This window comes from Mobula birostris, chromosome 22 (genome assembly GCF_030028105.1).
Source record: "Mobula birostris isolate sMobBir1 chromosome 22, sMobBir1.hap1, whole genome shotgun sequence".
Taxonomy (NCBI): Eukaryota; Metazoa; Chordata; class Chondrichthyes; order Myliobatiformes; family Myliobatidae; genus Mobula; species Mobula birostris.
In genome coordinates, this window is record NC_092391.1 from 2,633,089 (window position 1) to 2,651,666 (window position 18,578).

Below are 18,578 nucleotides of genomic sequence, written 5' to 3' on the forward strand. Positions count from 1 at the left end.
GACCCTTCATCAGGACTAGAAAAAAAGGTAAGAAGTGGATTTCCAGCATCTGCAGATTTTCTCCTGTTTGGGAAATAAATAATATTGAGGTTTAAAATCCATCGGTTGTGGAATCGGTTCAATGTTCGGGTGAGTGAAGTTATCCACGCTGGTTCAGGAACTTAATGGTTGAGGGTAATAACTGTATCTGCACCTGGCGTGAATAAGGATTCATTTTTGAAGCTGTTGTCCAATTTATAGAAACTTTATGATCTTGTTTGTTGTGATCTCATAACCTGAATGATTTTTGCATATGTCCACAGTAAATAAATTAGGGTTAATATGTGTGCATTAACCAATTCTGTTCCATTATATTATTAACAGCTCATTTAACATGTTTAAATCTTCATTTTCTCCTCAATAGATCCTTGACCCCAAATCAGACGAGAAATCCGAGATGTTACCTGAGGTAAAGGTTCCTCCCAGTGAGCCGCAGCCAACCAGAGAGGGAAATGATGAAAGCGAGAAGCTCCCAGAGAAAGAAAAGGCTGCAGAAGGAGAAAGTGAAGCCAGAGAGGAAATGAAAGGAAGTATTGAGAAGCAGGACGCCACAGAGTCACAGAAACCTCGGCTGCCATTCACTATACCAGAGCTGAGGCTGGACAGGACGTTCACCCAGAGCACTGAAAATCTTCCCATTTTACTTCTCGATGGGGACGAAGATGAGGAAGAGGAGGAGGAAGAGGAGGATGATGATGAAGAAGACAGTGATGACTGTTACTTGGACAGTCATGAAACTAAGCGGCGCAGTATGATTGAAACTTCCGAGTGTGAGAAGCATTGTACTCTCTCTATTCAGAACTCGCTGCGTCGGAGGACCCACAGTGAAGGAAGTCTGAAGCAGGAACCGAAAGCTCAGTGCTTCAAATCTGACAATGCGCTCAACTGCGTGGGATGCGATGGACAGAAAGCTAACATCAACTGGGCTCCACCCTCGCCGACAACCCTCAAGAAGGAGATTGCCAATGTGAAAAACGGTGGCTCCATGTACCAACTGTGTCTCATCTTCTCTGGGCGTAAAGTGAGTACTCCGCTTCATTCTATTGGCTTTGCTTGCATTGTTTTGGGTTGTAGAAATTGTCACAAAACTTGCTTGAAATGTTAATGGAGGCATAGACCCATCGAGCAGGATAGCACAGGAAGGGGCCTTTCATCCCATCTAGTCCTATTGACCCATGCCTGGATGAGGCAGGTACAAAAACAACTTCTAAAAGACAATTGGGCAGGTACATTTCTAGGAAAGGTTTAAAATGTCATCGGCCAAATACCAGTCGATAGGATTAGCTTGGATGAGAATCTTGGTCAGTATGGACCAGCTGAACCACAGAGCCTGTTTGCGTGTTGTATGACTCTATACAAATATTCTCACTAATAAAATACATTTTCAGTTACTATTATTTAGATCGGGTATATAGCTGCCAGAAAGCCAGTGCAGAATTTGAGAGGGTCACTACCATCAAAAAGGTTGCTTACAGATTGTAGCTAAGGTTGTAGCCCAGGTGTTCAATGGACCAGTGCAGACATTGGCTGCCAATTCAAGATTTAACGTCAGGACACAGGTAGCTCAGACTGCACAGCTGGCACACCCCTGTTTTCAGATCTGACTCAGACCTGCACACTGCTCGCTTTGAATATTGTGGATATGTGGTTTATCCTGCTGTTAACATACAACTTTAAAACCCAGATAAATTGGATTCTGTGCCTTGCGAAATATGTAAATAACTAAGGACATCGGTTCGACTTGATAGTCAAGAGACTGGATTGATTTGCATGCCCAATCCGTGAGACAGAATCCAGGCTAATAATTTTACATTGAAGCTTATCCTCTTTGTTTTTCTCTTTATTACATGCAAAATCTAACAGCCGTAAGTCGTACCTGCTGTTTTCCTGATCATGACATCAATTGACCTCTTTCACATTTGCTAATGTGTACTAACATTTCACTATGCATCATGTATTTGAAACCATATACCTGTCTAGTAGTCTCTTAAACTTCACTAGTATACCATATTCCTCCATATACCTGTCTAGTAGTCTCTTAAACTTCACTAGTGTATCTGCCTCCACCACTGACTCAGGCAGTGCATTCCACGCACCAACCACTCTCTGAGTAAAAAACCTTCCTCTAATATCCCCCTTGAACTTCCCACCCCTTACCTTAAAGCCATGTCCTCTTGTATTGAGCAGTGGTGCCCTGGGAAGAGGCGCTGGCTATCCACTCTATCTATTCCTCTTATTATCTTGTATACCTCTATCATGTCTCCTCTCATCCTCCTTCTCTCCAAAGAGTAAAGCCCTAGCTCCCTTAATCTCTGATCATAATGCATACTCTCTAAACCAGGCAGCATCCTGATAAGTCTCCTCTCTACCCTTTCCAATGCTTCCACATCCTTCCTATAGTGAGGCGACCAGAACTGGACACAGTACTCCAAGTGTGGCCTAACCAGAGTTTTATAGAGCTGCATCATTACATCGCGACTCTTAAACCCTATCCCTCGACTTATGAAACCTAACACCCCATAAGCTTCCTTAACTACCCTATCTACCTGTGAGGAAACTTTCAGGGATCTGTGGACATGTACCCCAAGATTCCTCTGCTCCTCCACACTACCAAGTATCCTGCCATTTACTTTGTACTCTGCCTTGGAGTTTGTCCTTCCAAAGTGAACCACCTCACACTTCTCTGGGTTGAACTCCATCTGCCACTTCTCAGCCCACTTCTGCATCCTAACAATATCTCTCTGCAATCTTCGAGAATCCTCTACACTATCTACAACACCACCAACCTTTGTGTCATCTGCAAACTTGCCAACCCACCCCTCTACCCCCACGCCCAGGTCGTTAATAAAAATCACGAAAAGTAGAGGTCCCAGAACAGACCCTTGTGGGACACCACTAGTCACAATCCTCCAATCTGAATGTACTCCCTCCACCATGACCCTCTGCCTTCTGCAGGCAAGCCAATTCTGAATCCACCTGGCCAAACTTCCCTGGATCCCATGCCTTCTGACTTTCTGAATAAGCCTACCGTGTGCAACCTTGTCAAATGCCTTACTAAAATCCATCTAGTCATAGTCATATTTTATTGATCCCAGGGGAAATTGGTTTTCATTACAGTTGCACCATAAATAATAAATAGTAATAAAACCATAAATAGTTATATAGTAATATGTAAATTATGCCAGGAAAAAAGTCCAGGACCAGCCTATTAGCTCAGGGTGTCTGACCCTCCAAGGGAGGAGTTGTAAAGTTTTATGGCCACAGGCAGGAATGACTTCCTATGACACTCTGTGCTGCATCTCGGTGGAATGAATCTCTGGCTGAATGTACTCCTGTGCCCACCCAGTACATTATGGGAGACAATGACCAAGATGGCATGCAACTTGGACAGCATCCTCTTTTCAGACACCACCGTTCGATCACATCCACTGCACTACCCTCATCTATATGCCTGGTCACCTCCTCAAAGAACTCTATCAGGCTTGTTAGACACAATCTGCCCTTCACAAAGCCATGCTGACTGTCCCTGATCAGACCATGATTCTCTAAATGCCCATAGATCCTATCTCTAAGAATCTTTTCCAACAGCTTTCCCATCACAAACGTAAGGCTCACTGGTCTATAATTTCCTGGACTATCCCTACTACCTTTTTTGAACAAGGGGACAACATTCCCCTCCCTCCAATCCTCCAGTACCATTCCCATGGACAATGAGGACATAAAGATTCCAGCCAGAGGCTCAGCAATCTCTTCCCTCGCCTTATAGAGCAGCCTTGGGGAATATTCAGTCAGGCCCCAGGGACTTGTCCATCCTAATGTATTTTAACAACTACAACACCTCCTCTCCCTTAATATCAGAACATCAACCTCACTCATATTGTCCTCACCATCATCAAGTTCCCTCTCATTGGTGAATACCGAAGAGAAGTACTCATTGAGGACCTCACTCACTTCCACAGCCTCCAGGCATATCTTCCCACCTTTACCTCTAATCGGTCCTACCTTCACTCCTGTCATCCTTTTGTTCTTCACATAATTGAAGAATGTCTTGGGGTTTTCCTTTACCCTACTCGCCAAGGGCTTCTCATGCCCCCTTCTTACTCCTCTCAGCCCCTTCTTAAGCTCCTTTCTTGCTTCCCTATATTCCTCAATAGACCCATCTGATCCCTGCTTCCTAAACCTTATGTATACTGCCTTCTTCCCCCTGACTAGATTTTCCACCTCACTTGTCACCCATGGTTCCTTCACCCTACCATTCTTTATCTTCCTCACCGGGCCAAATTTATCCCTAACATCCTGCAAGAGATCTCTAAACATTGACCACATGTCCATAGTACATTTCCCTGCAAAAACATCATCCCAATTCACACCCGCAAGTTCTAGCCTTATAGCCTCATAACTTGCCCTTCCCCAATTAAAAATTTTCCTGTCTTCTCTGATTCTATCCTTTTCCATGATAATGCTAAAGGCCAGGGAGCGGTGGTCACTGTCCCCCAGATACTCACCCACTGAGAGATCTGTGACCTGACCCGGTTCATTACCTAGTACTAGATCTAGTATGGCATTCCCCCTAGTCGGCCTGTCCACATACTGTGACAGGAATCCGTCCTGGACACACTTAACAAACTCTGCCCCATCCAAACCCTTGGAACTAATCAGGTGCCAATCAATATTAGGGAAGTTAAAGTCACCCATGATAACAACCCTGTTATTTTTGCACCTTTCCAAAATCTGCCTCCCAATCTGCTCCTCGGTATCTCTGCTGCTACCAGGGGGCCTGTAGAATACCCCCAATAGAGTAACTGCTCCCTTCCTGTTCCTGACTTTTACCCATACTGACTCAAAAGAGGATCCTGCTACATTACCCACCCTTTCTGTAGCTGTAATAGTATCCCTGACCATGGGGTGGAGTTAATCACGCAAACCAGAGAACACTTCCCCACTTTTCTCTGTATGTTCTCTCACCTTTGTACCAGGAGGAGGCGATTTCTAAGCATCGATCTCCCTAATTGTTCAGCATGGCAGTGACTCCCTCTGACTTCCCATTTTTTTTCTCCAGTTCTGATGAATGGTCTAGGCCCGAAACATTGACTGTTTACTCTTTTCCAGAGATGCTGCCTAGCCTGCTGAGTTCCTCCAGCATTTTGTGTGTGTTGCTTGAATTTCCAGCATCTGCAGATTTTCTCTTCTTTGTTATTGAAGTATTGTGAGCAGTTTTGTGTCTCTTATCTTAGATAGGATATGTTGAATCTGGAAAGGGTTCAAAGGAGGTTCATGAAAATGATTCCAGGATTGAACAGTTTGTCATATGAAGAATGTTTGATGGTTCTGGGCCTGTATTCACTAGAACTCAGAAGAATGGGGGTGACCTCATTGAAGACTATTAAATGGTGAAAGACTTTGGAGAGAATATTTCCTATGGTGGGAGAATCTAAGACCAGAGAACAAAATTTCAGAATAGAGGAGCGTCCTTTTAATTGGAGATGAGGAGTAATTTCTTTAACCAGAGAATGGTGAATCTGTGGAATTCTTTGCCACAGACAGCTATGGGGGCCAAGTCATTATGTATATTTAAGGCAGAGGTTGATGGATTTTTGAATGGTCAGGGCATGAAGGGATACGGGGAGAAGGCAGAAGATTGAGGCTGACAAGAAAAATAGACCTGACATGATGAAATGGCAGAGCAGACTCAATAGGCCAAGTGGCCTGATTCTGGTCCGATATCTTATGGTTTTATAGTCTTATGGGTGGAGTGTGGCTCAGGTTCTGACACACCCAGTCCTGAGACCCCAGGCAAGGTCATTTGATTTCAAACAATTGGTTTATTGATCATTACAGAATGTCTCTCTAGTGCTTCCTGCTCCCTCCCCTCTCCCTTCCCCTTTTCACAACCATGATTCCCCTCTCCCTGCCCCCTTCCCACTCTCAGTCCACAACAGAGACTCATATCAGAATCAGGTTTATCATTACTGAAATGTCGTGAAATTTGTTTTTTGTTTGTGGCAGCAGTACTGTTCATTTTATAAAATTACTATGGTTCTGTGCAAGAGTCTTACATACCCCTTGTTATATATACAAGTACATGCCTAAGATTTTTGTACAGTGCTGTAGGTGGCTGCAGAATTCTTTAGTTTTTACAATCAAGTAAAATGAACATTTATAAATCTGTTGTGACCCTGCCAGTGTTATTGTAAAACATTTGCGATCATTAAAAACAGTACAGTAATATTCTGTATATTATTAATATTCACACCGTTCACTGATCCATCATTAGAATATTAATGTAACGGCATTTTATATCTGAACATGAGGAATAACTGATTGAGTTCATGAACAAAATTCAAGAGTGAGTTCCTGAGAAATAATTATACCAACTGTTCAAGATGAAAACAGCTGGAATAATTGAAAAAATCAGGGACCTCCGACTTCAGTCCAGCAGATTGTGTTTCCATCATTTAGTAGTGTTCATTTTTGAGGTTGGGTGAATGCGGACAGTTATGCCTCCCCATTTGGAAGCTCCATTATCTCCAGTAATAGGAACTTGCGGTGAACTGAGAGTGCTAACACCCGATGATTGAACATCTGTGAAACATTGATCAGAAAATCATTATGGAGAGAAAACAATTAAAGTGAAGATGTTGAGTCCCAAGAGACCTATTTTCAGTCGGTTTGAAAAGCATCTGGTGCAATTTAACTGTTAACAATGATTGTGGGTGACCGTTTTGCTAAATCTTGTTGGACATATCTTTGCAATCAATGGTTAAGCCCCAGATATAACAGTGTTGCTGAATTTTGAGCATCAATACTCCTACAATATCAGAGGAATTGCAAAACAGATTTACTAAAATAAGATGATTTGTTCAATAAGACTATGGAATAGGACCTCACTATGACCTTGCACCTAAACCTACCTGAACTGTACGTTCCCTCTCTGACCTTGCACCTTAATCTACCTGCACTGTATGTTGTCTGTCTGAGTAGATCTGACAGTAATAAACCGGTTTAGAATTTCACACTTCTCCTTTAAACTGCCCTGTGTCCCCCACAGTCGTTCAACTCCACAGTACCTTTTTCCCTGCCCTCCACAGGACCCACTCCCCTAAGCTTCCTTTAAGCTTATTGTGAGCCTGTTTCCCTCCCTCCCTTAACATTCACCAGGGCCTGTTTCTCCCACCTTCTTATACTTACTGGTTCACTGCAATATTAATTATGCTACCGTGTAAAATATTAAAAATTGAATTACGTGTTCTGGATTATGAATGGGAATAACTTGCCGTGCAGGTGGATAGGGTGTTTCAGATGCTGGATGGTGTGCTGCCCTTCATTATTCAGAATTGAGTTCAAAAAGCCTTGAGATAATGTTGCAGCTCTACAAAATTCTGGTTAGACCACACTTGGAGTGTTGTGTTCCCTGCAATGCAATGCATAAAAAAGTTATAATAAGAAATATGTTTAAAAATTTATGTTAAATAAGTGGTGCAAAGAGAGAGCAAAAATACTGAGGTAGTGTTCATGGGTTCCACGTCCATTCAGATATCTGATGGTAGAGGGTAAGAAGCTGTTCCTGAAACGTTAAGTGTGTGTCTTTAGGCTCCTCTATCGCCTTCCTGCTGGCAGTAACGAGAAGAGAACATGTCCTGGGTAGTGGGGCAGATGGATGACGTCTTTTTGAGGCACTGCCTTTTGAAGGTGTCCAGGGTGCCTGGGAGGTCAGAGTTTACAACTTTCTGCAGCTTCTATCAATCCTATGAAGTAGCCCCTCCACACCAGGTGGTGAAGCAGTTTGCTCTCAGTACCTTGTACTCACATTCTGCCTAGACACATACACGTGAGCCATAGAGTCATAGAAAAGTACAGCACAGAAACAGGCCCTTCAGCCCATCTGTTCTGTGCCGAACCATTTAAGCTGCCTACTCCCATCAACCTGCACTAGAACCATAGTCCTCCATAGCCCTACCATTTGTGTACCTATCCAAACTTCTCATCAACATTGACATCGAGCTTGCATGCACCCCTTGTGCTGGCAGCTCGTTCCACACTCTCACCACCCTCTGAGTGAATGTTTCCCCTCATGATCCCCTTAAACATTTCATCTTTCACCCTTAACTGATGACCTCTAGTTGAAGTCTCACCCAATCTCAGTGGAAAAAGCCTGCTTGCATTTACCTTACCTATACCCCTGATAATTTTGTATCCCTTTATCAAATCTCCTCTCAATCTTCTATCTTTTAAAGAATAAAGTCCGAACCTATTCAACCTTTCCTTATAACTCAGGTCCTCCAGACCTGGCAACATCCTTGTAAATTTTCTCTGTATGCTTTCAGCCTTACTTACATCTTTCCTGTAGGTAGGTGACAGAAACTGCGCACAATACTCCAGATTGGGCCTCACCAGTGTCTTATACAACTTCAACATAACATCCCATCTCCTGTACTAAATACATTGATTTACGGAAACTAATGTTCCAAAAGCTACTTGTGATGCCACTTTCAATGAATTATGTGCCTGTATTCGCATATCCCTTTTCTCTACCACACTCCTCAGTGCCCTACCGTTCACTGTGGGATCTACCCTGTTCGGTCCTACAGAAGTGCGACACTTCGCACTTGTCTGTATTAAATTCCATCTGCCATTTTTCCAGCTGGTACAGATCCCCCTGCAAGCCATGATAGTCTTCCTCACTGTCCACTACACCCCCAGCCTTGGTGTTATCCGCAGATTTACTGCTCCAGTTAACCACATTATCATGCAGATCATTGATATAGATGACAAACAACAACGGACCCAAAACCGATCCCTGCGGCACTCCACTAGTCACTGGCCTTTAGTCAGAGAGGCAACCGTCTATGACCACTCTCAGGCTTCCCCCACCAAGCAACGTCTTATTGAATTTACTAGCTCATCTTCAATGCCGAGTGACTGAATGTTCTCGACCAACCTTCCATGCGGGACCTTGTCAAATGCCTTGCTAAAGTTGATATAGGCAACATCCACTGCCTTGCCTTAATGAACTCTCTCGATAACAAAGGAAGGAGGTTGCACTATTGCTGAAAAAGAACAGTCCTGAGAGCTGACATCCCAGGTTACAGCTTGCTCAGAGTTGATGAATTTGTTTTGTTACATCTTACAGGGGTGGGTTATTACACCGAGCAGTGAGGTACAATGTGAAATATGCTTCTTAATAGGTTGACACTTGCCCAGCTCAATCTCTGCTGATTTGATTTGACACAAACAATGCATTTCTCTGCGACAAATAAAGCAAATCTTCATCTTTAGTCTTTAGTTTCAAACTCCACCTCAGCTGCAAGTCACTGTCAGAGATGATTTGAATTATCCTGCACTTTTTGCAGTGGTCCAGCAACACCAGATGGGTAGAACTGCGGCAGGGGATGATCACATTTAGCTAGAAACAAAGAGGGAGGTGATCACGTTGGAGTTGTACTGTAGGACCTTCCACCAATAGTCAAAGGCAGTTCGAGGGGCTTACGTGTGTGCACAGTATCAGTGACATTCAGAGATCAGAATCAGCTTTAACATCACTAGCAGATGTCCTGAAATTTGTTGTTTTGTGGCAGCAGTACAGTGCAAAACATCATAAAAATACTGTAAATTACAATAGGAAATATATATATAAATTAGATTAAATTAGTAGTACAAAGAGAGCAAATAAAGAAAAAATAGTGAGATAGTGTTATGGGTTCATTGTCCATTCAGAAATCTGATGGTGAGGGGGAAGACGATGTTCCTGAAACGTTGAAAGAGTATCTTCAGACTCCTGTACCTCCTCCCTGATGGCTGTAGATTAATAACTGTTTCTGAATCACGTGGTGTGAGACCCAAGGCTCCTACACGTTGTATCAGAACAATATGCCCCTTTGGTTTGGAACATTGGAAGTCTGTTTTTTTTATTTAAAATTTCAGTAATTGGTCGTGAATGATTTAGTGGAAGTGTGTTCATAGAAAACTGTTCTCCTGGCACTTTGTGATTGGAGAATTCAACCTGTGTTTAAGTCTGGATGCGTACAAACTGGGTGGGAAGTGTGGAAGGATTGGATAACAGTTGGTTCTTTGTCGACACCTTCCACAGTCTCTATTACTCGGACTTTTTCCTGCCCCATTCACTGCAGCTGCCCATCACCTATAGACCTCTCACTGGGTTTCCTCCACACCATCCCCTACTGTTCCCATCTGACCTCCTCACCTTCATATTTTGGTTACACCCTCCACCTGCCTCTCCAATCAGATTCCATCATCTGCAGCCCTCTGTCACCTCCACCTATCACCTTCCAGCCCCTGTCGCTCTCCATCAACGATAGGATGCAAAACTGGGCTGAGAAGCAGCAGATGGAGTTCAACCCAGATAAGTGTGAGGTGGTTCATTTTGGTAGGTCAAATATGATGGCAGAATATAGTATTAATGGTAAGATTCTTGGCAGTGTGGAGGATCAGAGGGATCTTGGTGTCTGAGTCCATAGGACACTCAAAGCAGCTGCACAGGTTGACTCTGTGGTTAAGAAGGCATACGGTGTATTGGCCTTCATCAATCGTGGGATTGAACTTAGGAGCCGAGAGGTAATGTTGCAGCTATATAGGACCCTGGTCAGACCCCACTGGAGTACTGTGCTCATTTCTGGTCGCCTCACTGCAGGAAGGATATGGAAGCCATAGAAAGGGTGCAGAGGAGATTTACAAGGATGTTGCCTGGATTGGGGATCATGCCTTATGAGAATAGGTTGAGTGAACCCGGCCTTTTCTCCTTGGAGTGACGGAGGATGAGAGGTGACCTGATAGAGGTGTACAAGATAGTGAGAGGCATTGATCGTGTGGAAAGTCAGAGACTTTTTCCCAGGGCTGAAATGGCTGCCACAAGAGGGCACAGGTGTAAGGTGCTTGGAAGCAGGTACAGAGGAGATGTCAGTGGTAAGTTTTTTATGCAGCGAGTGGTGAGTGCGTGGAATGGGCTGCCGGCAATGGTGGTGGAGGCGGATACCATAGGGTCTTTTAAGAGACTTTTAGATAAGTACATGGAGCTTAGAAAAATAGAGGGCTATAGGTAAGCCTAGTAATTTCTAAGGTAGGGACATGTTTGGCACAACTCTGCATTGTGCTGTAGGTTTTCTATGTTTTCTACCATCCCTTTCCTCACCTCGATCCACCCATCACCTCCCAGTCTCTGTCACTATTCCCATTCTCCCCTCCTCCATCTGCCATCACCCCCTCACCTGACTCCACCCATCTCCTACCAGATCTTGTTCCAGCTGTCCCCTCAATTTTTCAGTTCAGATGAAGGGTCTTGCCCCCAAATGTCATCCATTCAGGAAGGGGTGTAGTTGGGCCAGGAGTGAGCAGCATGTAGCTGTATCAAACTCCAGTTAGGACACCTCTTTATAAAACTATCAAACTCCAGTTAGGCCTCCTCTTTATATTGCATCAGGCCTGGTTTCCACTTTATAGGATGGATGTTGAGGCTTTGGAGAGGGTGCAGACTAGGTTCACCAGGATGGTGTCTGGATTAGAGAGCATGGGCTACAATGAGAAGTTGGACAAACTTGGGTTGTTTTCTCCGGAAGCTGAGGCTGAGTGGAAACCTGATTGAAGATTATGAAAAGGAAAGATTAGACAGACAGTATTTTTCCCAGGGTTGAAATGTCTAATACCAGAGGGCATGCACTTAAGGTGAGAGGGGGTAGGTTCAAAGGAGATGCGAGAGGCCGGTTTTTACAGGGAGTGGTGGTTGCCTGGAATGCAATGCCTGGGGTGGTGATGGAGGCAGATATAGAGAAACTCAAGTGTCTCTTAGACAGACACAGCAGTGTGTAATAAATGGAAGGGCATGGACATGGTGCAGGCAGATTCAAAATCAGGTTTATTAACAGTGACATATGTCATGATCTTTTTTTGTTTTGTGGCAGCACAGAACAATACAACACAGAAACAGGCCATTTGGCCCACAGTGTTGTGCCAGACCAGCTCAAAAGCAAATCAAAAACTCCTAAACACTAACCCCTCCTACCTACACCATGTCCAGCTTCGTCAAATCCATGCCCCTATCCAAATGTCTCTTAAAAGCCTTCAGTATATTTGCCTCTACCACCATACCAGGCAGCGCATTCCTCACATCCACAATTCTCTGAGTAAAGAACTTACTCCTCACACCCGCCCCTCTCACCTTCAATGCATGCCCTCGGTATTAGACATTCAACCTTGAACACAGATAATCCCTGTCTACTCTATCTTTGCCTCTCATAACCTTGTAAACCTTTCTCAGATCTCCCTTCTCTCTCTAGTGCTCCAGAGAAAACAACCGGAATTTATCCAGCCTCTCGTGACAGCACATGCCTTGTAAACCAGGCAGCATCCTGAGAAACCTCTTCTGCATCCTCTCCAGCCCCTCCACATCCTTCCTGTAGTGGGGTGACCAGAACTGTATGCAATACTCCAGATATGGCCTAAACAGAATTTTATAAATTTGCAACATAACAGCCTGACTTTTGAACTCAATTCCTCATCTAATAAAAGCAAGCATTCCATAAGCCTTCTTAACCACCTTATCGGACAAGGATAAGGTGCTATGAACTTGGATCTCAAGATCTCTTCGCTCAGGAATACTGTTAATGCTGTTGCAGTTAATAGTGTACTGTCTCCTTGAATTTGCCCTACCAAGGTACTTAACTTCATATTTATCTGGGTTAATCTCCATCTGCCACTTCTCTGGCCATATCTGCAATTGATCTATACCATAGTGTATTCTTTCCCAATCTTCTACACTGTCCATAACTCCACCAATCTTGGTATCATCTGTAAACTTGCTAACCCACCATCTACATTTTCATCCAGGTCATTTATATACATCACAAACAGCAGAGATCCCAGCACAGATTCCTGCAGAACACCTCTAATTACAGACCTCCAGCTTGAGTAAGCTCCTTTGACCTCTATCTTCTGTCTTCTACATGCAAGCTAGGACTGAATCCAAACAACCAATTCACCATGGACTCCACGTATCTCAATCTTCTGGATTAGCCTCCCATGAGGGACTTGGTCAAACACCTTACTAAAATCCATGTAGGCGACATTCACTGCCCTACCCTCAGGGTCCTGATTAAAGGGTTTCAGCCTGAAACGCCGACTGTTTACTCTTTTCCATAGATGCTGCCTGGCCTTCTGAGTTCCTCCAGCATGTTGTGTGTGTTACTTTGATTTTCAGCATCTTTGGATTTTCTCCTGTTTGCGATTCCTCCTCTTGTACATGCTGGCTGTTCAGGATTGTCTGCTCTGTGTCTGTGTAGAATCTGTAATTTTGACTTCAACCATAACAGACAGACTTAGCTGTTCATTGAAGATACTTTATTAAAGTTGCTGGTTTACTTTGTGCATGGATATTTCACTTAATCGATGTCGTTCAAAGGTAGCATTGAAGGATGAAATCCTTGGGATCAGAAATGAAATATGAAAGATCATTTTTTGGAATAGCAAGTTTAAATAATAATGAAAGGCAGGAATGAATTCAACTCAGAATTAAGTTTAATATCATTGACATATGTCATAAAATTAGTTGTTTTGCAGCAGCAGTAAAATACATTTAAAAAAACTATAATTTACAATAATGAATATGAAAAATAAATAAGTAGTGTAAAATTAGAGCAAAATAGTAAGGTAGTGTTCATGGACCATTCAGAAATCAGATGGCAAAGGGGAAGAAGCTGTTCCTAAAACATTAAGTGTGTGTCTACCTCCTCCCTGACGATAGTAATGAGAAGAGGGCACATCCTCGGTGGTGGGGGTGGTTAATGATGGGTGCTTTGTTCTTGAGGCATCGCCTTGTGAGGATATCCTTGACGGTGGAAATGTGTCCATGATGGGGCTGGAGAGTACAACCTGCGGCCTCTTCCAGTCCCGCATATTGGAGCCTCCAGAGCAGGTAGCACTGCCCCAGCTTTCCTCCCACACTTCAAAGATGTACAGGTTCAGAGGTTGAGAGGTCACATGGGTGTAATTGTTGGCACGGGGTCATTAGGCCTACTAGTGTGCTGTATCTCTGAATAACAAGTTCCATCTGCCGTGCACTAGCTTACTGACCTATGTCCTGCGGTGGCTTTGCTCATTTTTCTCGCTGTCCAAAATACCCCAAATTTTGTGTCTTCCACAACCTTTCCAACCATACATCCTACATTATCAGTAGATTTTACTCCGTTTCCTTGCTAAATCACTACTCTTTGAAGTATGTTGAAATTACTAGCTATTTGAAGAATGTAGAATTACCAGAATTATTCTGAATGTGTTTACAAAAACCCAGTGTTTTTGCTGTCAAAATTACAATATCCTTGAGGTAAAAAGAGAGTGGCTTTATTTAAAATATATTGGAAGAACTAAATAAAGTCAAGTCAAGTTTATTGTCATTTAACTACTTACATGTATTTAACATATATAATGTATATGGAAACAAGACAACGTTTCTCAGAACCAGGGTGTAAAGCACATAACACACAATAACTTATGAAGGTAAGGATAAAATTTACAGATAAATCACACATAAATAAAATTAAGTGTATTAATATTAAATATTGTAACGTACGGAACAGATTAACCAGTGACAAATATGATGCGACCAGGAGTTCAGAAGCCTAATGGCCTGGGAAAGGAACTGCTTCTTATCCTGACTGTTCTTGTTTTTATGCATCATATTCTCCAGCCACATGGTAGAGAGTCAAAGGGAATGCTGGATGGATGGGTGGGGTTCTTAATAATACTGAGGGCCTTGTGTATCCAGCACTGCTGATAAATGTCCCCGATGGATGGTAGGGAGACCCCTATGATTCTCTCAGCTGTTCTCACAGTCCTTTGTAGGGACTTCTGGTCCGATGTTCAACTGCTCCCATAGCCAATGGAGATGCAACTTCTCAGGATGCTCTCAGTGGTGCTCCTGTAAAACGCAGTTAAGATGGGAGGTGGAAGACTTGCTTGGCTCAATCTTCTTAGGAAGTGGAGACACTGCTGTGCCTTCTTGTTCCGGGAGGTGTTATTATGAAGTCATCCGTGATGTGAACTCCCAGGGCCTCAGTGCATTTAACTCTCTCTGTGGAGGAGCCACGTATTCACAGAGGAAGGTCGGTATCTGCAGCTTCCTGAAGTCCACAATGGTTTCCTTTATCTTCTCCACGTTCAGGCTGAGGTTGTTCTTCTCACACCAATCCAGCAGCCGCTCCACTTCCTCTCGATACTCTGTCTCATCATCGTTCTTGAGAAGGCCAGCCACTGTTGCGTCATCGCAAATTTGATGATAAGGTTTGAGCAACGCAGTCATGCGTCAGCGGTGGGATAGCACGCACCTTGGGGAGCGCCAGTGCTCAGCGTGATGGGACTGGAGATGTTGCTGCCCATATGGACTGACTGTGGCCTTACTACCAGGAAGTCCAGTATCCAATTGCAGAGGGAGGTGTTAAGACCCAGCAAGGACATTTCCCCACGAGTTTTTGGAATATGATGGTGTTGAACACTGAAGTGAAATCTACAGCCAGCAGTCTGGCTTATGAGGCCCTGTTTTCCAGCTGGGACAGGACAGAGTGGAGGGCAGAGGCTACTGCATCATCGGTGGATCGATTTGACTGATAAGAGAACTGGAAAGGCTCCAATGTAGCCAGGATAAAGGCTTTAACATGTTCAATGACCACCAGCTCAATGCATCTCATAATGGTTGATGTTAATGGCACTGGACAACAGTCATTTAGGCACCATCTTTGGCACTGGAATGATGGTTCCCACCTTGAAAACCTCCCTCAGATGGGCTGCGCAGACTTTCAGAACCCAACCTGGTATATTATCAGGTCCCACAGCTTTGTTGGGTTGACTGTGGCCAGGGTCTTCTTCACCTCAGCTTTGGCCAGCCGGAGTGTCTATTCTCCTGGGGAGAGGGGTGCCTTCCTCGCCAGCACTTTGTTCAGCCCATCAAACCGGGTATAGGAGACATTCAGCCTCTCAGGGAGTGAAGCCTCCTGGTCACTGATGCGCAGAGTAGACTTGCAGTCTGAATTCCCTGCCACATGCTCTGGTGCCATGTCTCTGGTGCCGCAGAAGTAGCTGTAAATTCTCTGAGAATGCTCCCATTTCTCCTTCCTGATGGAGCAGGAAAGCACAGTTCTTGTTTCCCTGACAGCTGTTGCATCCCCACATCTAAAGCCAGCGTCACAGTCCCTCCGCCTGGGACGGACCTCTGCAGTGAGCCATGGCTTCAGATTACCCTCACCCAGATGTGTTTCGTGATGGTAACAGCCTCAGTGCAGCCGGTCACAGAATCCACACATTCCTCGATGTTAACATGGTTGCCATAGGTAGCAGTCTCCCTGAACACTCTCCAGTTTGTATTACCACTAGCACGTGGATCGTGAGAACATAGGCATCCAAACGTCAGGGTAGTGACCGGTAATTGTTGTCTCAAGAATGAAGGCACAGCGAGAAACTGTTCTACGTGCCATCCAGACACGTCATTCCAAATGTAAGTATATCAAAGGGAAGTCAGAATGCAGGAAAAAGCATTACAGAGAAAGTGCAGAGCAGGGAGACAATAAAATGCAGGGCATAAGCACACGGGGTTCTGCAGATACTGTACTGGAAATCTAGAGCATCGTGCTGTAGGAACCGAGCAGGTATGGTGCTGCACCTGCTGAGATCCTTCAGCATGTTGTGTGCATTGAATGAGAAGCAAAGGCCATGATATGGTGGACTGGGAGATCATGAATTCATCTTTATTATATAAGAGATCCGATCAAGAATCTTATAACAGCAGGGCAGGAGTTGTCCTCGAGGCTGGTGGTGTGTATTCCAGAAAGGAATCGGATTGGGACAGCTCTGAGACTGGGATAGAAACATAGAAACATAGAAAATAGCTGCAGGAGTAGGCCATTCGGCCCTTCGAGCCTGCACCGCCATTTATTATGATCATGGCTGATCATCCAACTCAGAACACCACCCCAGCCTTCCCTCCATACCCCCTGACCCCCATAGCCACAAGGGCCATATCTAACTCCCTCTTAAATATAGCCAATGAACTGGCCTCAACTGTTTCCTGTGGCAGAGAATTCCACAGATTCACCACTCTCTGTGTGAAGAAGTTTTTCCTAATCTCGGTCCTAAAAGGCTTCCCCTCTATCCTCAAACTGTGACCCCTCGTTCTGGACAACCCCAACATCGGGAACAATCTTCCTGCATCTAGCCTGTCCAATCCCTTTAGGATCTTATACGTTTCAATCAAATCCCCCCTCAATCTTCTAAATTCCAACGAGTACAAGCCCAGTTCATCCATTCTTTCTTCATATGAAAGTCCTGCCATCCCAGGAATCAATCTGGTGAACCTTCTCTGTACTCCCTCTATGGCAAGGATGTCTTTCCTCAGATTAGGGGACCAAAACTGCACACAATACTCCAGGTGTGGTCTCACCAAGGCCTTGTACAACTGCAGTAGTACCTCCCTGCTCCTGTACTCAAATCCTCTCACTATAAATGCCAGCATACCATTCGCCTTTTTCACTGCCTGCTGTACCTGCATGCCCACTTTCAATGACTGGTGTATAATGGGATGATGTGGGAGAACTTGCACTTCCAAACTGAGGGGACTGTAGGACTGTGGATAGTGACAAAGGTCAAAAAGTAACTGGAAGCAAGTGACAAGCATTGGTTTAACTGGTGCTGAACAATGTGAATTAATAAGGTAGAAATAGGAGAAGGAAGTGCATAGTTAGAAAGTAGAGTGACCCCTGCTGTTCGGATCTTCATGCACAAGAGGGAATTTGAATCTGAGGTATTTGATCGGTGAAGGTTTCTTGCTGGGGAAAAGCTTCCTGCTCTTCTAAAAATACAAACATGAGAATTTTACATTTGGGCAAATAAAATCAAGTCTAAATTTATCACGAGTACATCGAAACCTACAGTGAAATGTATCATTTGCATTAACAACCAAGGCTATGCTAGGAGCTACCCGCTTCTCTTTTCCTTAGACGCGGCCTGGCCTGCTGAGTTCCTCCAGCATTTTGAGTGTTTCCGGCATCTGCAGACTTTCCCTTGTTTGTGATTCCCCTCTCCCTGCCCTCCCCACTCTCAGTCCCCAATACAGCCCCATATCAGAATCGTGTTTATCATCCCTCACATACGAAATGAAAATTGTTTTTCTTGTGCCAGCAATATGGTACAAAACATAAAATGACTACAGTACTGTGCAAAAATCCAGGGCAGCCTTGCCTAAGACTTTGCACAATACTGTATATGTCACCATATATAACCCTGAGATTAATTTTCTTGCATGCATTCATTGTCCTTGAAAGTGAGTCCATGGACTGTGGAATCGTTATTTGCATTCCTTCTCCGCCATTTCAGAGAGTACGAACAAAATGTATTTAAAGTTACAGATTTTTAGAAAGAGATTGAAAGGTCTGAATAATGCTGTCCCAGTATGGTCATTGCTCAGTTCATTTCTTTCACTGGGTAGTTAGGGAGAGGGTGTGATCCACTGCAAGTGAGACTTCACTGGCTGCAGCGCTGAACTGGGC

General features: G+C 44.1%; 1 protein-coding gene across 9 annotated transcripts in view; it reads left to right on the forward strand.

Annotated features, from left to right (window-relative positions):
- Positions 1 to 18,578, forward strand: part of rgs3a (regulator of G protein signaling 3a) — a 385,868-nt gene that overhangs the window by 322,673 nt on the left and 44,617 nt on the right. For all 9 annotated transcript variants that reach the window (XM_072240592.1, XM_072240593.1, XM_072240595.1 and 6 more), the window contains one exon: positions 404 to 1,060. In XM_072240592.1, coding sequence (XP_072096693.1) covers positions 404 to 1,060 — 657 coding nt within the window. The remainder of the gene's footprint in view (positions 1 to 403; positions 1,061 to 18,578) is intronic.